Raw genomic sequence first — 24248 nt, 5'->3', positions numbered from 1 at the left:
TCCAACTTTCAACTTTACCCACACAATCCTTGACCCAACTGATCTATACTGTCTTATGCTCCTCTTCCATCTTTTACTCACAACTATACATACTCCTTCCTTTGCCCTCTCATTCTCACCTACTCCTGCACATATACCCCATCCATACTCCCATTCTCTCACACTTTCTCCTCTCCATTTTGTTTCAGTTATTCCATATACTCCAAGATTAATATTTTTAGTGAATTTTTAAAAATGCAATTTTATTTAATAAAGAAATCAATATTAACAAAACTTTCAACTTTCAAGCAGTTCTAATGCTAGATACAAAAACTTATGACACCAATCACAAACACTGGTCAAGCGATTTTCATTTTTGGGTGTAAAAATGCCTCTCAAAGGGGGCTGTGCCAAAATCGCTAGGAATAGCCAAAGGGTTGAGCACCCACTTATCTCAAACACTGCACAAAATGGAATTACTTCCCACACCTCTGTGGCAAGCCGGACATGACCACTCTCCTTCTTCCCTGGCAGTACTGCCAACCCTAGATACCATCTTTGCTTTATCTGCATTTACTCTCAAGCCCTTGGGCCCCATACCATCTCTCCACTTCCTAAATCTTTCCTTCACCTTCCTTTCATTCTCTGCAGTCAACACCAAATCATCAGCATACAACATCTCCCACAGGAGTCCATTGCTGAAGTCACATGAGGGGGCTTCAAGCATCATGATAAACAACAAGGGGCTCAAGATTGACCCATGAAGCGTACCAACGTTCACAGAAAACTCATCACTCAAATCTCCATTCATTCTCACCTGGGTGTGAGCACCCAAATACACAGCCATAACCACTCTAACCAGCCACTCCTCAACCCCATGCTTTCTTATTGCCCACTTTATCGACTCCCTAGGGACTCTGTCAAAGGCCTTCTCTAAAGCAATAAAAACAAGTACAAATCCCTTTTCTTTCGTATATATTTTTCCTGAAGCAGCAGAACAATGAATATGGCATCAGTGGTCCCTTTGCCTGGCATAAACCCAAACTGCATCTCATCAATATTCACTCTTTCTCTAATCATACCTTCTAGAACTTTCTCCATCACCTTCATTATCTGGTCTAAAAGCCCCTATAATTTCCTCCTTCCAGGGCATCAGCCTTCCCCTTGTACACATTTACAATTACACTCTTCAGCCAATCATCTGGGATAACACACCCATATACAGCTAATCATGCTTATCAACTCAGTAACTAACCCCACTCCTATATCTCATGAGGCCTTCAACATTTCAGTAGTCAACCCAGACACATCTGCCACCTTCCCCACGTGCATCTTGCTTATTGCCTTGCTCACAGTAACTGCATCAATCATAGGCCAAGGGTCAAGTACTGGATCTGCTGACTCCAAACCTTCCCTGTTCCAGTTGAACTTTTTTCTCATTTATGTTGACTTTGAGATTTCATTCCTTACATCCATTACTTGATGCATCTTTTACCCTTTGTTTTTTTCTCCTCCTTTTTTTAGGTGACTTACCCATTTGTGAGATTCCATCCATCCATCACTAAACCATCAAGAGCACCAGTGCCCTGGGTAGGCTTCTCACTATACATTTAAAGGCAAGTGTGATCAGTAATTTGTTCCCACTGCAGCATTATGTTAGCAATAAACACCAGCCACCTCTTTGACTTGAAAGCTAAAGGGCCACATTTGGATGAAATGCTTTATCTCACTAGACCACCAGACGTCCATTTGCTGGTTATATAGTTGCCATCCAGTGTTGTAATGTAAATGGTTTCCTGGGTTACAGAATACTATTTGGTTTGTTACTCATTGTAATCACCTGAATGTAGTGCTTCAACAAGTGTGTTACCTTTAAGTGATTCTACACTCCATGGCTTCTTTTAAGAAATCATACCAAGTTCAAACTGTTTTGTATAGTATGGATGTTTAGTAAAAAGCTAGCTGTTCTTCTGTAACCTACAAAACTATACCAACTTCTAATTATTTTGTATAGTCAGGAAGTGTTTGTAGCATGACTTAAAGTTTTTGAAGACTTCTCTAAAACATTCCTTTAATATTTCTGTGACCTTGGAAGTCACTGCATTGTTCTGCTCTTGTATTTTTGTGACTGCACAGTGGGCAGTAGCACTGGTGGTGGTCTATCATGTAGAGAGAATGGAAAAGTGAGAGAACATTAAGTGGAGTGCAATTAATTAGCTGACGATGAAAAAACAGCAGGCTTTGAATTTAGGTGGTGGTCTATCATTTAGAGAAAATGGAAAAGTGAGAGAACATTATGTGGAGTGCACTAAATTAGCTGATGATGAAAAGAGCAGACTATGAATTTAGTAAAATACAAATGGACTGGAATGAAAAAGAAACTGTAGCTGTGCCAGAATAACACTGTACTAGTAAAGTAAGTAAAATATTTGGTAGCTGCCATCCCTGATGAGCATTCTGAATACAGTTTTAAACACAACATACTTCTGAAAAGATATCTCTACTGTAAACAGCATGCTGCATTCTTTGTCTTGCGGTACCTTCAGAAGTTGTAACTATGTCAATAACTCCAGGAGAGAAGCATTTTTGGAGTAAATCTGCTTCTTCTCCCTCCACTTCTCGAGTTAACTCCACCTCTGGCAGCATACGATACCAACAGAGGCCAGGCTGGAACTTGGCATGATCACTTCCAAGACCTGGCATGGGACAGGGTTGAATACCAACATTAGCAACACTATTCTTCATATCTCACATTTGTACAGATGCTGCAGTATGGGTGGTGAACATTACATATACCCTCTTGTCCCAAACTCCTTATATGGGAGAACAACTGAAGAAGAAACTGGATTAGGAAAATAATGATAATTATGTTGATTAAATACACTGTGATCTGTGAATGAACCAGGATACTGTATATAATAATTCAAACAGATAATTATTTTCTAGTCAGGAAATTTGAACAGAAATATACAAAAGACGAGCGATTACAAAAATGCATCCCAAAACACTAGTTGGTGAAATGAAGTCATAATTATCATCATCATCATCAACCTGTGTTAGTCCACTGCAAGACAAAGGCCCTTCCATCATTTTTTACTCTTGCCAACTGGCTGTTAACCTGTTCCATCCAACTGCAGCAAATACGAACTTCCTATCTCCATCACGTTCACTGCCTGCCTCTTCCTCTTACTCCATCTCTGAAATGCCACTCAGTTACCCTAGTTGTCCATCTGTTATCTGTTCTACAAAGGATGTGCCGCATCCATATCCATTTTTGCTGTCAAATTTTGAATGTTCAGTACAGTGATCCCTAGGCTAGTGCACACCTGGTTACAGCAGTTTTCATTATCACTGCTAAATGAAAATCTGCACTCCTGCAGTTATCGTGCTTGCCAACAATGATGGTGCAAAATCTGTGATTTTCTGATGGCTTTCAGGGATTCAAAGATGAGACCCTACTCAGAAGTTAATCCCCGGCAACGGAGACTGCTAAATCTTCACCCCCTAGTATCAGAACCCCTAAGCTCAAACCCATCTCAAGTCTCTGTATGGTATGTGTTTCTTCCTTTTTGTGCACTTTTCATCACTATCTAGCAACCTAAGCATGCCTTTCTGTGCTTCTGAACCCATAACAGTCTATCTATCTCATCTCATCCTGGCCTCCCCCTCCCTCTCCCCCTTCTACCTCACTCAAATACACTCTCCTCATTAGTCTTGCTCTCCATCCTCTCCACATGGCTAAACCACCTTAGTGTATTTCCCCTAACGTTTTCTATCACATCTACATCTACATCCATACCACAATGTCCCCTTCCTCATTTGTCAATCTGTCTCTCCATGTGGTCAACATGCTCCTCTCAAATAACTCACTCACACTGCTCTCACTCTTGACTTGTGTCCTTCCAACAAGGTCCAAGCTTCATTTCCATACATTAGAGTTGGTATAGTAATCCCTCCACTATCCGACGTAATAGAGCCATAGGCATGTCCGGAAAGTGGTCCTGTCCGGATAATGGGCACCAGCCTCCTGGACTTGTACTTATGGACCCTAACTCAGAAAAACATCTATACAACTCCCTCTGGACAAGCATAGCACCTATTTAAGACCCAAATCACACCAAGAAGGGACATAAAAGACTGAAATAAATGCAAAAGAAGCATAAAATGAGGTTTTTGAGGTAGGTTCATACAATAATAAACATTCTGGGTACTTACAAGTCCCTGGCTCCTGGACTGGTAGTTATGGACCCTAACCTAGCCTAACTCAGAAAAACACCTCCCTACTGCACATGCATAGCACCTAAGACACAACATATTCACACCAATAAGGGACATAAAAGAGTGAAATGAGGTGTTTGAGGTAAGTATAGTATGGAAAATACAGTACAGTACAGTATGAAACATTCTGCGTACTTACAACAAGTCCATGGCCATCTCAATGAATAACCACCTCCTCTCAGACTCTGACAGTAAGAAGGATTTCCTGAAGCACTTGCAGTACACTGTTCATGTCTTGCATTTAACTTAGTCATACGCACTCAGAAGTCCATTCTCTTCACACTGTGCACTCTTTGTCTTACTTATGCTCCACTGTAACTTAATAAGTGTTGCACTCTGCACTTTAAGTCTTTCCACTCATAAAACCAATTTCAAAACAAATCACAAGTGTATTTACGTTAAATTTAGTCAAAAAATTTTGTCTTTTCACTCAAATTTCTACTTTCTTTACAATACTGTATGCACTGTTTTTCTTTCACTGCACAACACTAAATTCCCGTGTGGTCTAGTGGAGAAGTTCTTGCTGTTTAATCACTGTCAGAGTCTGAGAGTATTGCTGGCAGGTGACCTAGGGGTGCGTCGCTGGGTCGTGGTGATGGCGTACCCACTGCAGACGACTCTGAAGATAGACGCAAACTCACGTCGAGCGGTGACTCCACCGTGGCTGATGTGCAGGGCTGTGGCTCGGAGCATGAGGGCCTGTCTTGGGGAGGCAACGGAGTGGAGCCAGGGCTGGGCACAGCGGGGGTCACGGGCCTGAAAAAGCTGTCAATCGTTGATTGACGCAAGGAACGACGATTCTGACAATTTATGATGCGCTGCCTGAAAGCACGCGCTTCCTCCACAAGTCCTAAGGGCCCCATCTCCCTGTCGCAGTCCGGGTGTTCCAGGCAGTCCAGAACGAACTCTAGGTGTTCCCGGAGTGCGCTCAGCTTGGGGATGGCTGGAGTTGTCATGCTGAGAGGAGTCCGCATCACTGTCGCCGTCCTCGTCGGAATCTTCAAGCTGGGTACTGATACCTGTAACTGAAGATGCGATCTCGATATCAGACAGGGTCTGATACCCAGGATCGCCCTCGTCGTCATCCAACCACTCACGCACTTCGTCCACATCAACATCATCGCCGTGTGCACGTAGATGTGCATGGAAGTCATCCACGTCGAAACCTAGGAAACAATACTCTGCATCCGTTCTGAGAAGCAGACGAGACCAAACATTTTCTAGAGTCTTGACAGGGATTTCCTTCCATGCACTGGCCCAGTTGTAAATGGCAGACTTGATGTTGTAGCGGCGAAGATTTTCCAAAGTCCGCTGGCCTCGCGTGTCCCGTCCCTCCCTGCGCTCGTCCTCAAGAACAACCATCACCTCGTCCAGAAACTTCCGTCGGTATAGGAACTTCGTTGCCACGATCACTCCTTGGTCTACTGGTTGGATGAGAGCAGTAGTATTAGGTGGCAAAAACATGCACCTAATCCGGCAATTCTCAGCCACCAAATCCTTGTCGCACGGGTGGGCAGGTGCACTGTCGAGGAGAAGGAGGGCCTTTACCTGGTTGCGTGGGATTCTCAGTTTCTCTATCTGGTAATGTATGACCTCCTTGACGAAATGGTGGTGGAACCAGTCTTTGAAGATCTGGGCTCTGAACCATGCCTTCAAAGAATGGTACCAGACGACAGGAGGGACATCCATCACAACGAAGACACCGAGGCTGCTTTGCACGGCCAACAATAACGGGCTTAAGCCGGTGCATGCCGTTAGCATTGGCACAACACAAAGCAGACAGCCGTTGCTTGGAGAGCTTGCGGCCAGGTACAAGCTTCTCCATCTCCTTGGCAAAGAGCGATAGAATAAACCAGTTTCGTCACCGTTGTAGACTTGACCAAGAGTGAGGCCCTCCCTGTCGATCAAGCCCTTCACCTTGTGCCGAAACTCCTCTACTCCATCCTCGTTAGCGTCCAAAGCTTCGCCATGAGACTTACGGTTAAGGCCATGCCGTAACTTAAACGCGAAGAGCCAACCCTCAGATGCCTTGAAGTCTAGGGCATCGTGAAGCCTTGCGAACTTCTCAGCAGCAGCCTTCAGCTCCGTACCACGTACCATCACACCAGCAGCACATTGCTGTCGATACCAAATCAACGTGGAGCGGTCAACTTCAGCAAACTTGGGAGTAAACATCATCTTCCTCTCCACGTTCCGTTTGCTTTTCGACGAGAAGTCAGCCGTGTACTGCATGAGTTTGTCTCGGGATCTCTTAATATCAAACAAAGTAGATCGGGCCAGGTTAAACTCACGGAGGATGCGTGAAGAAGACCATTCCGCATCTACTTTCTCCAATATCTCCTGCTTCTTCTCCAGAGTCAATATCACTATCTTCCTCTTCTCAGGCGGCAGGGCCATCATCACACACACGAAGGAGAGGCACGAGAGCAGCAGGTAAGGCACCACCACAAAAACGAGCACGTGGGTAGCCATGACGACGAGCGTTCACTCGCGACAAGAGACAGGCAGAAAGTGGGGAGGATGCAGGGGCGCTCTAGCAGACGTCGGAGGAATGACGCGCCACAACAAAGCTGTCCCGCGCCCCGTGCACCAAGTTCAAATTACGGGCGGGAAAAAATCCTTCCCCCCCCCCGGTTCTCGGACCATTTTGGGAATATTGGATCCCGGGACGATTATGTCCGGTTAGTGGCGATGTCCGGAAAGTGGGCATCCGGAAAGTAGAGGGATTACTGTATATATATACCGTATTTCGCGGCATGTAAGACGCAGCATTGTGAAAGACGCACCCTTATTCTGGCAGGGCAGTTCTGTGAAAAAAAAGTTTGCCCCAACCAAGACTGCAGTAAGGTTTCTTGATAAGAGCCATTACCACACAGATACACACTCACCTTTCAGAATCTATTCATTACTGATCATCAGCCTTTGGTTTCTTTTTTTATATACAAAGAATGGTACAGGAAAAGAAAACAAAGCCCCTTCTTGACAAAACGTGACTGATATGAGCCACTATCACTTAGATACAACACTCACCTTTCAGAATCTATTCAGTACTGCTCATCATCCTTTAGTTTCTTCTTTTATGTACAAAGAATGATACAGGAAAAGAGAAAACAAAACCCCATCTTAAAACATGACATCAAACCACGAGGCCATCTCAACTTTGTTGACAAAAATGTATCAGTAAACTGATCTAAACACTGTTTTTAATATTTTATGAATTTAAAACCACAAATGAAGTCAATAAACTCTATTCTTTCATTCACTGACGAAAACATAAAATACAATGAATGTTCACATCAGTTCATTTATCCTAAAAGAACCCCGTCATATTCCACACCTGTTACGGAATTTCCTCACATTGCCTTGACTCTAGCACAATATCAGACGACTACCATCATTAATCATGCACTCTAACTAACCTGTAATTACCTCCACAAATAATATAAAAAGGTAGCACTTGTAAATACACAAATTACAATGTTTTACAACCAAAGTTCAATATAGCAAGGCTGCTTGGGAACAGGATAGACAGCTGTTTTTACTCTCTTCTCTCAGTATCACTCCTTCACTGTCAGCTATGTTTGCCTTGCAGCATCAACAATTAAAAATGTATGCTTCACTGATCATAATTTACTATAAACATTCATTTCAAAACATACTATGGTGAAAACATCCATTGTTACACCTTAGTAACACTGCTGCCTCCCAGTCGCTAGTCTCTACCCCTTCCTCTCAGTATCACTTCCTCACTGTCAGCGATGTTTCCCTTGCAGCATCAACAGTTAAAAATACGTTCTTCACTGATCACAATTTACTAAAAACAGACATTCATCTCAAAACATGTCGAGAATGGTGAAACTATCTCTTAGCAACACTGCTGCATCCCAAGCGCTAGACAACTGGCTCAACCCTCTTCTCCCAGTATCACTCCCTTACTGTCAGCTGTTTTCCTTGCAGCATCAACAATTAAAAATGCATATTTCTCTTACCAGAATTTGCTAAAAACAGACATCCATCTCAAAACATTCGAGTACTGTGAAAACATCCATTTTTGGTCTTAACACTGCTGCCTCCTAGTCGCTATGGTACACACACACACACGCACACATGTACACACCACATGCAACATTCGCTCACCTCTGAAACATTTACATCAGTCCGTTTTGGAGTACCCAGTGGCTTTATTATATGCCAAAAACATCAAAATGTATTTGGTTGTTCAATATAAATATCATCACTTAAGGACATGAAACATCTCAAACAATTTATTCATCCAAACATCGTCAGTGCAAGACTAAAGGTGTACAGCACCATTGATCCTAAATTTTCCATGGTTGCATCTGTCATGATCACCTAAAACTTATATTCACTTCATATTACTGACATGGTGAAAATTTCACTCGTCTTCAAATCCTGAGAATTCATCACTACTTTCCCCGAGTCCTGAAGCATCATTGGAAGTCATCACCTCAGTCATCATCACTGTTTCACTGTCACTTTCATACAGTAAATGGTCCTCAGTACCATCCATTGAATTGCTTATACCACACTTCGTACGATTTTAACTTGGCAATCGTTTTAACTGAGCACAGGCGATATTCAGACTTGGGGCATTTGATACAGCCCACATTAACCTCCTCAGTACGTTTCCTGAACTGAATAAAATCATATGGCGAGCATGAATAAACTACCCTATAAAATACATTGCTGGGCTGAAGGGATTATAATAAGCGGATTATCAGTTCCCTAGCCTGACTCTTCCCACTTCTACTTCCTTAACTACACCCACACCAAACTCTCACCTACAACTTAGGATTCTGAAACGGTCGTTTCGGCCGTAACGTCCAAAATGGCAAACGATTTTACAACCTAACCTAACCTAACCTAACAAATTTGGACGTTACGGCCTAAATGATCCCCATTGCCGATCATGAGAGCTTTGCTTTGGCAGCAGAGATGCAGAGAGTGAACGTTGTCAAATATTCTGATCGCTTCGTCTGCTAAGAATACAGCAGAAATGGCGGACGCTGATATGAATGCCCGTCAGGCACTGCTATTTCAGTTATTGCATCAGTTATGCTACTCAGTGAATTTTATCCTATTTTCATAACAAAATACTGTAATTGGGTGTGCCCTGAGTTGCATAGACATTGCTAAAGTACTTCACTTAGCTGAAAAAGTGAAGCTGTAACTTCGTTAGCTTGCTAGAGTAGGGTGTACGCTAGACACTAAACTGCTAAGTTGCTAAACCGCTAAACCCCTTGACGGTATTGGCCAGTTGAGCTGAAAACAATCCCGTGAATGCTTTGTGTTCTTGAACTTGCATGTTTTAATATCTGCTGCATATATACACTCACAAAATATCACAAAAGTAACTGACCTAATTAGGGTTACTGAATTTCCATACGTGACGAAAGTCTGTTTTGATGACTTGGCAGTTTCACTAGCCAGCATCTCTCCAGCATGATTGCTTTGCTAGTTAGTGAATGGATGGCAAGCAAAGTGGTCATGATTGCCTTTCAGAAGGTTAGCAGACAGTTCACCAGTGAGCACGTTAGCTTGCTAGAGTAGGGTGTACGCTAGACACTAAACTGCTAAGTTGCTAAACCGCTAAACCCCTTGACGGTATTGGCCAGTTGAGCTGAAAACAAACCGTGAATGCTTTGTGTTTTTGAACTCGCGTGTTTTAATATCTGCTGCATATATACACTCACAAAATGTCACAAAAGTAACTGACCTAATTAGGGTTACTGTATTTCCATACGTGACGAAAGTCTGTTTTGATGACTTGGCAGTTTCACTAGCCAGAATCTCCCCAGCATGATTGCTTTGCTCGTTAGTGAATGGATGGCAAGCAAAGTGGTCATGATTGCCTTTCAGAAGGTTAGCAGACAGTTCACCAGTGATCATGTACGTTAGCTTGCTGGAATAGTGCGGATGCTAAACTGTTAAATTGCTAAACCGCTAAATATCTTCACGATGTTAGCCAGTTGAGCTGTAAACAAACCCACGAAAGTTTTGTGTGTTTTTGATCTCGGGTGTTTCATAAATCTGCTGCATATACACACTAGTGTATATTATTTTTAAAAATAAAATCAAGTCTGCATACTGTAGAAAACACCTGTGGTTGCTAAGCATTGAGATGATCATCTTTATAAGAGTTTCTTCTCAGTGAAGCCTAACTAACCTGCCTTAGTCCAACGTGCAGGACGCATGGGGATATTTTAAGGTAACTTTGAGACAAAAAAGTGCGTCTTATATGCCGCGAAATACGGTATACATGCAGTATATATATATATATATATATATATATATATATATATATACATATATATATACACACAGTAATACCGTACCTTGATATACGATACCCCAGTTTAACGATGGGGGTAGAAATATCACATACCCTGCCTAACGATGACCAAACCATGGTTTAACGATGGATTTTGATTTTTTTTTTTTTTACCAATTTTGATGGTATTTTAGACTAAAATTGTTTGTTTAGGTTTATTTATAAACTGTTTTTAGACTTACATTACTGTGTTTTACCTATCGGTGGGGTGAACACTGTCATTTTGGGGTACAGCTTACTAACCTTGATTTTTTTTCCAGACTTATATATGACAATTTTCAGATTTTATTTGTTGTTTTTTGTGAGTTATTTACAGGTGTTAGGTTTAGGTTAGCTTCCTTGACAGCTGTTAGGCCATTTAGATTGGCTTTAAACTTGTTTTAGGGCTAATTTGGGTGGGTTTTGGGCTTGGTTTGGGGGGGAAACCCAAGGCTGGGAAATGGTTCACACTGAAATACATGTTAAAAGTACCCCAATATATGATACCCCGCCTAATGATGGGGTTTTACCTAACCAATTACATTGTTAAACTGGGGTATGCCTTATATATATCTATATGGTGCTTTAAATATAACGGGGATGTTGTATTGCATTTCAGCAAAGGTTAAAAATACTATACATTTATGCTCAACCAAGTAGGCTAAATGTATTGATTTGAAATCGAGTACTTGAAAAAATTTATGACCTTACCTTTGACAGCATAGGCTTCTAGATTAATTTCATGGCCCTTATTCATTTTCGCCAATAAAATATCATCATGAAGTGGCTGCATACTGGCCTCCTTGAAGATATCAGTCTGATTACCCAATGGAATCCACTTTAACTGGGATGAAAGCACTGAAAAATAACAAACATTAGTTAACCAAGCTTTTCAGTAAACTAAAGTATATCATCACCAAAAGTTCATTTTCCACACTAAGTATGGGGTAGGTAGAATCCAGAAATAGGAAAGGAAAAGCATAAAAACAGGAGAGCTATCAAGAGATTGTCCAATGAAATGAGTGACACATCAGTTCACTTTAAATTCAAGTCTTTGAAATTTTCTTGGCCTCACCTCACAGGCAAAAAGTTTCCACTTTATTTTTTTCACTTTGCATAACATCATACAGCAACAGCCAGCAAGTTAATCTAAGTCTAAAAACAGTTTACAAATCAACCCAAACACAATAATTTATATCTATCATCAAAACTGGTAAAAAAAAAAAAAAAAAAAAAAAAAAAATATATATACCACAAAATCGGAAGGCCTACAAAAGGCGAGGTAGGGTGGTATTTCTACCCCATCACTATTCTGGGGTATCGCATCTAGGGGTATCGTAAATCGGGGTTTGCCTGTGTAAGGATGTAGTTTGGTAGGCTCCTCGAGTCCGATAAAAGCGAAATCCAGTATACTGAGGTCCGTTATATCGAGGTTTTACTGTATGTTTTTTTCACTGGATTTATTCATTTTGCTTTTACCAAAAATTCCTTGAGCTTGGGTCTCTGGGACTTGATACCATAAATTGTGTAATTTTCAACATTACATTCTGTCATCAGTGTCTTATAAGGCTTACATTTTTAAAGTCTAATGCATATGACCAGCTTCTGTTTCAAGGTGAGCACCACACACTAAAGACTGTTTGCACTTTAGGCATCATGGAGTCTAGCAATCGCTATCTATCATGACACAACAACACAAGAAGCGAGAGTACAGTAATCCCTTCACTATCCGATGTAATAGAGCAATGGCATGTCTGGAAAGTGGGTCCATCCAGATAGTGGGCCCCTGCCTCCTGGACTGGTACTTATGGACCCTAACCCGGCCTCACCCAGAAAACCACCTACATAACTCTCTACCAGACATGCATAGCACCTATTTAAGACCCTATGCACACAAATAAAGGACAGAATGTATGAAATAAATGAAAACGAACCAGAGAATGAGGAATTTGAAGTTAGTATGGAAAATATTTAGCAGTGTATAGGGTACTTACAACACGTCCATGGCCATTCATTACGAAGGTTAACCCACCCGCCTCCTCTAAGGCTCTGGCAGTGGTGAAAATGCTCTTGAAGCACATACAGTAATCCAGTGTTCAGCTGCACTTAATCCTTTGCACTATGAGTTATAACTGTTTAACACTGCACATACTGTTCCTGATTGCATCACGCCAGTTTGAACCGCCAGTTTACACTCTGTACTTAATCTTTGCACTCTGAATTCTAATTTCATAACACAGCACAACACTGTAAATTCCCATGTGGTCTAGTGGCGAGGTATTGCAGTTTAATCACTGTTTACTCACAATAATGAGTACGTGCGGTATCCACTGAATGAGTGTCTAGTCAGTATGGTAGTTAGGTGGTAACTGGGGAGGCCGGGAGGGATGGGGGAAGCAAGCAGCGAGGGTAAACATAGCTGGTTGAATTTCAAAGTATGGTTGAAAACAAATATTTTTTTTTTTTTTTTTTTTTTTTTTTTTTTTGGGGGGGGTGGTGGGGGGGGGGTCCAAAGGCCCAGGCCCAAAATGTCTGGTAAATGGGGAGTCCGGACAGTGGGCGTCTGGATAGTACAGGGATTACTTTGTCTGATTGGCAGTGGTAAGCAGACTATAGTCTGTCTCATGAAACATGAAGGAGAGAATTTTACAAAGCCTTTGCCAAAATCAGAACACGAGTGACCATGTGAAGGATTAAGAGGTCCCCTCGGGATTCTGGACTCTTCCTCCTTCCCTCTTCTGTTTTCTTTCCTCTACACACACACACACGACGCTTAATAAAACAATGTGTAGCCTCTGTTTATCTATCAGTGCCCAGATATCGGTCCATATGAGGAGGGATGGAGGATGGGAGTGGCCCAGGTCGGAATGTGGGGAGGGTTAGGGTAAGGAAGCCAATGAAATAGCCATGAAAGATGAAAAAGAAAAATTATTTTATTTTATTGTTTTATTACTATTCTTTATGAAAAAAAAAATGTTATGAAAAAACATAAACTGATTTACAATAGTTTTACTGATCGAAGGATCAACAGTAGCATTTCCTTAATAAATATTCATAATACTCTAAAATTTACATTGAAAATACAATCTCTCTCTCCCTCTCACTCTCTCTCTCTCTATCACTCGATATTCATGTCTCCCTCATCTAAACCTTCTTCTTCATTGGTGGAATCATTCGCCACGTTAATGACGAATTCTTCGACCATGTGATTGCGCACAATGTCATTTCTAATATATTCCTGTTCTAGCTTTCTCGTATGCTCCATACATTTTTGCCAGTTTTCTAGTGTCACTTTCCTCACTGCATTTCTTGTGATTTCCTCCACCACACGCATTGTCTGATTATTACTGGAATTCTTTTTTCTTACTTCATCTTCCACTTGAGCCCATATAAGTTCTATTGGATTTAATTCGCAGTGGCAGGGCGGAAGTCGTAAAACCTCATGTCCTTGGTCTTTTGCGATAGTGTCTATTTCATACTCTAGCCTGTCTTTGTTTCTTTCCACCAGATCTAGCAGCTCTAGCTTGGAGTGTTGTGGGTTGTGTTGAACGTTGTTCTCCCTCAGCCATTCTATTATTTCATTTTTACGGGAAGCCTGCATTGGTGCTTTATTGAGGATCTTAGAGCGGTACGAAGCGTTGTCCAGAATGAGCAGTGAATGGGGTGGGATGTTTGGGAGTAACTGGTCTTCGAACCATGCTTTGAAAATGTAGTGATTCATTGATTGGTGGTAATCTCCTCTGTTACCATTCTGAAATTTGAACATGTTCAAACCTCCACGCACGAATCCATCCTCTTCGCCTGTGTGTATATTGATCAATCTGGATCCTCTGCCACTTTTCACCTTTGGGTCCAATTTTCCATCTGCAGTTGTCCCGCATTTATTGACACTCTTGTTTTGATAAACCAAAGTCTCATCTATGTAAATCACTTGCCATGGGTTGACTGATTCTCTGTTTTCTTGTATTTTTCTTAGATAAATTGCTCGTGCCAAAGCAATATCACGTTGTTCCATCAGAATTTTTCGTCCTTTATCTGATTTCTTGAAAGTATATCCATTCTTTCTCAGGAGTCTGTGAAGGCTTGCTCTTGATCCCTTAAAATTAATCTCCTCCTTTACCTTCGCTAAAATCTGATCCAAATTCGGAACTTCACCTCTCTCATAAAATGATGCGACAATTCTGCGAAGACATGCCATATCAAACGGATCCATGCTGTCCACCACGGACTGTAAGTCCGTTGATGAAATGCGAATATGGATATCCAGCTCTGATTGAAGCAAGGAGAAAACTGCAGACAACTCTGTCTTGTCATCTCCCAGGAGTCAGTCAGGAGGTGCTGTGACCTGAGATGCCAACTTACAAATTCTTGATGACAGACGAATCAAGCTCAAAAAAAAATAAGAAAAAAAAAAAAGTAAAATAAAAGGAATAATATGCTATTAAATCTAAATATACAACGAATAACTGGTCCAATGTTTTTCGTTTATTTTTAGCGCTTTGTAACTAAAAAAAAAAAAAAAAGTTGCATTCAAAAACAGGAACCACAGTTCATACTGACATGTGAGCATAGCAGGTCACTTATACCCATTCATTCATTGTGTGTGTGTGTGTGTGTGTGTGTGTGTGTGTGTGTGTGTGTGTGTGTGTGTGTGTGTGCCTCTTGTCCTCAGGCCTTGTCCCTGGCCAGCCTGTATTCCCACAGGTCGTTAAGTCAGGTGCATTCGGCCTTTGACAGTGACTTTGGAGTAAAATAGACGATATTCTACCCTCGTCTTTCCTGAGATAGACTAAAGTAATTTGTGGAGGTATGGAGGGTGATTGAATTACAGTAGGGGAGAGAGAGAGGAAGGCTGGGAAGGGGAATAACTACGAAACAACCTCGACTGCAAATGCCCTCACTTCACATACCTCGACTTCACTCAGTCTCACTGTTTGTGACAAACACATACAGGGGTGGGCATTAACCCCTAGGCACCAGGCATGGGTAGACTTATCCACGTCCCAGAACCGGGTTATTTTCAGGAAAATAAATTTTCCCCAAAATATATACATTTTTTTCATTACAAATCAATCACATATGACAAAAAACACATAAAAAGTGCGTACTTATTCTCTGTTGGCGATTTGGAGGTGATAGTGTGGTGTGAGGGAGCTGGTGTGGGGCGGCTTGGCTAAGCATGTTCAAGGTCGCGGTGGTGTGTTGGCGGTATTGGTGGAGGGAAGAGGGATGATTACCTCGTGCCAAAATAAGTGTTGAGTGCGTACAGGTATTTGTTTCTCTCACTAATTCACAAAGCCGTATGAACACAGTATTACAACTAAAATAGCAAAAAAATACAAGAAAATAACTAATAAAGGTTAGCTTATTTTTATGTATTTCATGATACTTATTTTCAAACATATTTATGTCCATTTATTTATTCACTATTATTTACACAATATTTACACATTATTGCACTGTTTTTAGTAATTCTTGACAGTATAATAGGAAAAGTGTATGGTAGGATACTTATTGACAGAGTTAGGGAAAGAACAGAGGAATTAGTTGGAGAAGAACAGGGAGGCTTTAGGAAGGGAAGAGGTTGTGTAGATCAGATATTCATTCTTAGATCTTTAGTGGAAAAGTTTCTAGAGAAGGGAAAGAAGTTGTATGAGGCTTTCATGGATTTGGAGAAAGCATACGACAGGGTGGACAGACAAGGATTGTGGAGAGTATTAAGAATAAATGGAGTAGATGGGAAGCTGTCGAATGCTGTGAAGAGTATGTATGATGGTGTGTGTGTGGATGGTGAACTAAGTGAATTTTTCTCTTTGAAGGTTGGGTTGAAACAGGGATGTGTCATGTCTCCATGGTTGTTCAATCTGTACATGGATGGGGTAATAAAAGAGGTACAAGGTAGGGTAGTGGATGTTGGAGTGGCCCTGGTGAGAGAAGATAGTGTTTGGAAACTCCCTGTACTGTTGTTTGCTGATGATACTGTGTTGTTGAATGAAGACGAAGGGGAGCTGTAAGGCTTGGTGAATGAGTTTGGAAGAGTGTGTAAGAAATGGAATCTAAAGGTGAATGTACAGTAGGGAAGAGTAAAGTGATGGTCTTTGAGAGAGGTGAAGTCAGTGAATGTACAGCGAGGTTGGATGGTGAGGAATTGGAAAATGCGAGTATGTTTAAGTACTTGGGTAGTGTGATGAGTAAGGATGGAGGTTTGGAGGGTGAAGTGCTTGAAAGGGTACAGCAGGGAAGAAAAGTTGCTGGTTCTTTGAAAGCAGTGATAAGAAACAGGGAAGTGAGCATGGAAATGAAAAAGTTAATACATGACAGTATTGTGATACCAACTCTAATGTATGGATGTGAAGCTTGGACGTTGTTGGAAGGACACAAGTCAAGAGTGAGAGCAGTGGAAATGAGTTATTTAACCCCTTAACCGCGGGGCGTCATTTTCGTGACGCTTGGGAGCAAGGGATCATACCACAGGGCGACACTTTTGTGATTCTGTGTTATTTTGAATTCGACCGGGCTTTCAAGTGGTGGCTTGTATCATCTATCAGTACTGCCAATGTCCAACACTAGTCAGCACTCCTAATCTCATCTGTACTCCCATCCATTGTTGACAATTTAGCCATTTCTCCCCGTTCTTGACTCCCCTCTCTACCTCCCCTCCATTACCCTATCCTCTCACCTGCCCGGCCGTGCTACGCTAAGTAAATCTTCCCTGGAATTTTTCACTGATTTCATCCATTGAAATAAGCCCTATGCCCTATTCTTATACCAAATAATATATACAAGAAAGAAATAAGGTAAGTGAGAGTGCCATACACCTAGAACTGTCTAATTATCACCTGACAACACCTCACATGCACTCGTTCGCTAATTTTCGCTGTTTATTTCCCCTTGAAATATGCCGTATAATCTATTTTCGTAATAAATATACATATAAGGAGGGAAGGGAGAAGCCTAAGTGATATTTACATTCACCTGGAACTACCTAATTTATTATGTATTGTCTTGGTTTCCTGCCAATCATTTCATTGCTATATATTAGCAGGTCTCACAGGGCTGAAGTTGGTAGTATTGCACTCACCCTAGCCAGGCGGCAGGAGGCCACTACTATCAGTTCACTGTCGTCTTTGAAGGTGGAGGTATATCTGATTCGCTCCAGCTAACTTCCGCCGCTTTTTAGCCCTATGCAAAGGGCCCTGTGACCTTTACCCCCTACTAAACCTCGTATGGAAAGAGGTAAAGGGCTGACAATTGATAGAGAATGACTACGATCTTTTTACTGAGTAAAACAGTGCAAGTGGAATTGTAAATAATGTGTAAATAATGTGTAAACAGCAAGTGAAAGCAATGAATGTAAATATAAGTGAACAGTGGAAAATAGTTTTATAAGTTACTTCAAGCGACAGTGCATAATACAGTGTAAATAAAATAGAAATGTAAATAATGTAAATAGAGAACGTAAATAGAAATGTAAATGAGTAGTATTATAAGAATACGAGTATATATACTAGTAGTAATGAAAGTGAAAGTTTCACTCTAGCATGTATGAATACTATGAGTTATGAGAGTGAAGGTGAAAGTGACATTCACTCTCAATGCTAGTATACAGGACGAGCAAGTGAATGCTACGTATTTTACTGAAAGAAATTGAATCCCTACGGTGACAATAAACTACTATTACTGAAGGAAACTTATGGATAAAGACTGTAGATATATATAAGTGTTATATAGTAACAGAAATATAAACTATGAGTGTTTTTATGAATAACAGACAACACTAGCGGCGAATGATCGGAAGTGGGATGGTCATACGCCCTCGTAATTTTCATTGCTTTCACAGTGTTTTTGTTTTTTGGAGTATGGATTCCAAACTATTTAAGAATCATAGAATATTGTTTCTAGTGATAATATCAGGCTGTGGTAATCATATTACGGGTTGCCGGGAAGTGTAAAGTGGAGACTTCGTTACCCAACTTCAGAGGTCCCCACAAGTCCTACGATACTCAACAAAGGCTCAACAAACACCCAAGGAGAAAGCTGAAGGTATGTGCCATAAGTATTTGTGATTTTAATATTCTAGGACTAATAACTGATTTTTGCCAAATAATTTTAGAGAGTCTGTCGGAGTGCAAATATGCCCGCGGGAGCCGCAAGTCAAAGCAAAACAAGCCCGCGGTTTAAGGGTTATGAGGAGCCTGTGGAGTCACATGGAGAGACAGGCTGACGAATGAGGATATAAAGAAGCATTGTGGTGTGGATGTGGATGTGATTGGAAGCATTATGAGGAACACACTGAGGTAGTATGGCCATGTGGAGAGGATGGAGGGTGAAAGACTGATGAAGAGAGTGTATGTGAGTGAGGTGGAGAGGGGAAGAGGGAGGGGAAGGCCGAGGATGAGATGGAGGGATGGGGTGGAGAGGTATATGAGAGAGGGGGGTGTGAGTTGGGAGCAAGGCAGTGAAATGGCAGGGGACAGGGCGACGTGGAGGCAATTTGTTTGTGGCCACCCCAAACGGGATTGAGGCATCTGGCAATAGATAGATAGATAGATAGATGATACTCCCTAAAGTCTGGCTGTGGTCAGTACAAATGTAATCAAGCACCAATACACTCTACCCCACACCCCTCATGGCTCCCTAGTAGCCCTCTCCACCACCCCACCCCATCCCACCCCTCCCGACCCCTACCCCTACCTTGAACCAGTATCAGCTGGTTCCAAGGCCACACACTCCCTATGCCGGCCTCCCACCACTCTCCACCACAGCCCTCCTCACTGTTAGGCTGCCCTCCCACCCACTCACCCACCCACACCCCCGTCCCCTCCCCTGGCCAGCCAGCGTTACCCCGCACACCAGCCATGCCGGGACAATATTCTGAGTCCATGTGGCGCGCTACTATGTTCAAACATGCCCGCGAAAAATTAAAACGTCATATGACGTGGACTGGCGCCTAGGGGTTAAAAGTGGTGCACACTCTTATATTTTTACTTATATATTTGTCAGTCTGTAAATTTTCCCGGCTGTCTGATAATCCTGGCTTTCTGGATACCGGATATCCGGGACTCTACTGAACATGTAAATACTGGTATTTGTCATTTTTTTTTTTGCATGAACTTGATTTAGGACAAGGTTTATACTGGGATTATACCCCTGTATGGCAGTTGGGGAAGGGGGAGCATGGCATTATCCATCATGAGTGGCCGGTAGTCAAGGCAGTCACTTTTGTGATATTTGCCACATCACAGCAGACATCGGTGAGGTGGATGGAAACAGAAAGTTGCAATTGGGATTGTTGTGGGTGATGGGGCATGCCAGGGGGTAAATATATGCTGTGAAGATGGGGCACGCCAGAAGTACAGTTAACTATATGCTATGATGATGAGCAGTGCAATATCTGTGGCAAGAAGGTAGTGTGCTTCAGGTAAGCCACCAGTAAGGTGCTAAGTCAAAAGTAGGGGAGCAAAATTGGTAGAATGGCCTAAGATGCTGGTGGGTGGTGGGACAGAGTGAAATGAATAGACCTTGTGATGATGGGTTTTATGATACCTGACTTCCCAGACTCCAACTGAACTCATAGGTAACTACAATGTACTGTACTATAACAATAACACAAAAGCAGTCTCTGGAAAATGTTCATACGAACTTACCTTTCCTGTTGGAATACATGACATCTGGGTTTGTTTCATCTGGACCAGCCTGTGGATTTTTGCAGCAGCGAACTTTCAATTCATACTTCACAGAGTCCTGGGCTCCCCATTCAGTCTCATCTAATAAAGGTCAAAACATCAGTTTTATGAAATCAAAATTAACTTTTGCACCATATCTGAAAAATCATATGCTAGACCCAACATATTAACAGTAACAAGCCAAAGATTCACTTTTACAGGTGCTTTCCCCCCCCCCCTCACATATCTCTGTAAACTCAGAAAAAATCCTGTACGCAGGAGCCAGATCTGATTGGATCAAAAACTGTCATTTACAGTAAAAAGTACAAAATTATCTGTTGTATTACACAATTTTTTACAAATCAAGGTTCCAAGCTTTCATGAGTCAGTTACTCCCAAAGGACAGCTGCATTCCAAGTTATATGGTTTCAGGCTCTCATCCTACATTTTCCTTGGTCTGCACATTATTCCTGGTGTTTCCCACACCAAAATTATAGTCTTTCATTAAAGAAAGCATTACTGGTCTCATTTTACACTCCCTTTATTGGAGGTACCCTTAAGCCACTAATGACACACCTAGACATCAGAAATGGTGTTTTTAGTGTTTCTGTGCTCCTAGTCCTTGTGTGGATATTAAATCTAGTGGACTGAGGCTGAAGCCGTCCTTGTTCACCATCCTCTTTTCAAGGGTCAGAGAGGAAGAATAAGAGCATTTATATAACCGTGTAGTAGAAATGATGAGTGGTTGCACAGTTTCTTCTCTCCAGTTATAATGCCTTACAAGGGCTGTAGATCTTCTTGGGAAGCTGTTGAAGTTTCATCAGGTCGTGATAACTTACGCCCACCATTCACAAGGGCACTTGGTCCGAGAGGCACCACTGGTAATGCTGGCTGCAGCAAAAGCAGCCCCACATTCTCAGTTTTTCTTCTGCTGAGCCTTTTGTTTCTGCTGTGATCAACCACTTGGCTCCCTAGTTTTATGAGTGAGTATTTGCACCTTTTTTCCCCCATTTCTGGAATACTTTATGTGCAGCCAGGTGACACATGTGGCATTTCTTGAGACAAACCTAGCGTTATTTCATTGAGCTGCCATTTACAGAATTTTATACAACTTCTTTTTAATCAATATTAATTTTTAGTGGTACAGTAGTAGGTGGCTGGCTACCATCAACCGTGGGAGCTGCTATCTTGAATGAAGTGTGGCTACATGCTTGGTACTACCCACACAATTGTTAACCCGCGCCGTCCTGGCGACGTGAATTAACGTCCGCACATGATGTGCACTCATGTCCCGGCGACGTGAATTAACGCGGCAACATTGCAAGGTCCCTAATTTGCACAATTTTCAATTTTCGCGAGTGATTTCGTGAGTGATTTTTGCCACGTATACACGGGACACCTTCCTCTACAAGATGCCAAGCAGGGACAATGCCTTACACCGCATAACCTCTCCCTCCCCCCCCTTCACGCCATTGTCTCGGCAATTCATCTGTTACCATTGACCTGGCCAATAAAGACATTCAGGACCAGAGTGATTCCCCAATTGATGACAATGTGAAGGACAAAGTTTACATAGCATTAAAGGAAGAAACAGTCAGAAATGATGATCAGGTAATGTGGGAAAAAAAAAGGTCATGAATGGTGATGAGTTAGTGAGTAAAACAATGCTCATAATGCCTATATTACTGTTTGAAAACCAATATACTCTTGTACTACATATAAATTCGTACCAAGTAAATAAATAAATACTGTTTATGAGTGGATAAAATAGTTACCCTCCCATAGAACTCGTTTTCTTTGGTGCCAGCCTGTTAGAAAACCCAGCCAGGTAAGGAAGTACTTGTACCTAGATCGAGTATTTTAAACATCAGGTGAGCGATCTCTATGAATTTTCAATGTTTCTCACCAAAAGCGGAGGTTTGAGCCAAAAAAAAAAAAAAAAGGTCCAAAAATGTCGGGACTGGGGCGTACCACTGCCCAGAAAACGTGGGGATGGGGCGGGTTAATTATTAGGCAGAGAACTCAGCCACAGGTAAACAGTCAAAATCCAAACTGAGACTCACTTATTACAAATCTTCTTACACATCTTAGGCTTCTTTTCCCCTGAAAGTTTCCAGGAACTGTAAGGAAGTAATTAGCTGATTTGGGCACTTAGTTTAGCTCCCAGTCCATAGAAAACATCAGCTGTACCATGGCCCACCTCATTATGGGAATTAAATGAAGGGAAGCATGATATAAATTGATGTGATTTCTTGTTGGGAAGTAATTAGCTGGTCTGGTTACTTGGTTTAACTCCCAATCCAAAGAAAACATCTACTCTACTAAGGACAACCTCAGTTTAGGGATTGAGCATGACATCAATTGTTATTTCTTGTTAGTTCACAAATATTTGCCTGTTTTGGTCACCTACTTATGATGTTAGCCTCTAATATGCATCAACACCTTATAATCCTTTTGGAGTTGTCATACTGCATAATTCTTTTTCTGGCATCTTTATCAAATGTTTAAGTTGCACCATATACATCATGTGACTGTCAGCCAGTGGACTACTATTTGCCAGACTCTTACAACGGCTGACCAAGAAAATCCTTGGTCAATGTTATGGAGGGATCACTTTTACATTGCTTGAGTGATCATTTTAATTAAGTCCTCTGGAGCCCCCCTAGCGTTTCCACAACAGTTACTCGGGTCTTCCTATGGCCTTCCCAGGACCCCTCTAGATGATCTCCAGATGCATTGTGGTTTGGGGCTCTAAGTCATAGTGTAACAACAAAAAATAGCTGATAGAGTGTACATTAATGAGCCTGGCACCCGGTAACATACACTGTCATACTGCAGGACTCATTCTTTCATAAGTTTCCAGGTAAACTAAAATCATTTTATGCCAGACCCACGCAGATCTTTTAGGGGCCCTTTTCAGTCAACTTACCTAGCTTTGGGTATTAAAAGCAACAGCTTCTAGTGTCCAACAGCAAACAGCCTCAGTGCTCTAGTTAATGTTCATTTCTTAGTCAAAGTCTGATAGCTCATAGTATGCAAATAAGTAGACTGTCTCTAAGCTGGATCAACTGGAAGGAAGTTCAGTCTAATAATGCCTACAATCCCCATTCCAATAAAGCCAATAATCCAGTAAGTCTGATGGCCTCCCCAGAAGTGGGGCTTCAAGCACATAAAGGAAAATGAATGAGTGAAACAGCATATTCTACAGCCTACTTGATCTGATCTGGGAAGATACAAGCCTTAAGCTTTTGAAAGGCAGCAGCTGACTGGTTGTCCAAGTGCATTCATTATTAACAGCACATTTAAATTATTTTTAATATATAGGGAGGTCCTGAAGATAAGAGCAGTGAGGTTCCATTTGGCATAGTCGTACAATGAATTCTCGTATCACGAAACATGTAACTATCTATTTATCTATTGCCAGAAGCCTCAATCCCGTACGAGGTGGCCACAAACAAATCGGCTCCATGTCGCCCTGTCCCTCCCCATTTCACTGCCCTCCTCCCAACTCACACCCCCCTCTCTCATATACCTCTCCACCCCATCCCTCCATTTCATCCTCGGCCTCCCCCTCCCTCTCTCCCCCTCCACCTCATTCACATACACTCTCCTCATCAGTGTATCACCCTTCATCCTCTGCACATGGCCAAACCATCTCAGTGTGTTCCTCCTAACACTTCCTATCACATCCACATCCACACCACAACGCTCCTTTATATCCTCATTTGTCAGCCTGTCTCTCCATGTGACTCCACAGGCTCCTTTTAAATAACTCATTTCCACTGCTCTCACTCTTGACTTGTGTCCTTCCAACAACGTCCAAGCTTCACTTCCATACGTTAGAGTTGGTATCACAATACTGTCATGTAGTAACTTTTTCACTTCCATGCTCACTTCCCTGTTTCTTATCACAGCTTTCAAGGAACCAGCAACCTTTCTTCCTTGTTGTACCCTTTCAAGCACTTCACCCTCCAAACTTTCATCCTTACTCATCA

At 41.8% G+C, this 24248-nt stretch overlaps 1 protein-coding gene across 3 annotated transcripts in view; it reads right to left on the bottom strand.

Annotated features, from left to right (window-relative positions):
• The window catches only part of Polr1C (RNA polymerase I and III subunit C), a 98319-nt gene that overhangs the window by 38395 nt on the left and 35676 nt on the right, over positions 1–24248 (bottom strand). For all 3 annotated transcript variants that reach the window (XM_080282374.1, XM_080282373.1, XM_080282375.1), the window contains exons 4-6: positions 20236–20355; positions 11300–11446; positions 2520–2675 (exon numbers count right to left, since the gene is read on the bottom strand). In XM_080282374.1, coding sequence (XP_080138500.1) covers positions 2520–2675; positions 11300–11446; positions 20236–20355 — 423 coding nt within the window. The remainder of the gene's footprint in view (positions 1–2519; positions 2676–11299; positions 11447–20235; positions 20356–24248) is intronic.

This window comes from Coenobita brevimanus, chromosome 93 (genome assembly GCF_032717465.1).
Source record: "Coenobita brevimanus isolate Jiangsu-jjx chromosome 93, ASM3271746v2, whole genome shotgun sequence".
Classification (NCBI taxonomy): domain Eukaryota; kingdom Metazoa; phylum Arthropoda; class Malacostraca; order Decapoda; family Coenobitidae; genus Coenobita; species Coenobita brevimanus.
Note: the sequence above shows the minus strand (reverse complement) of the source record. Positions and strands in the feature narration are given on the sequence as shown.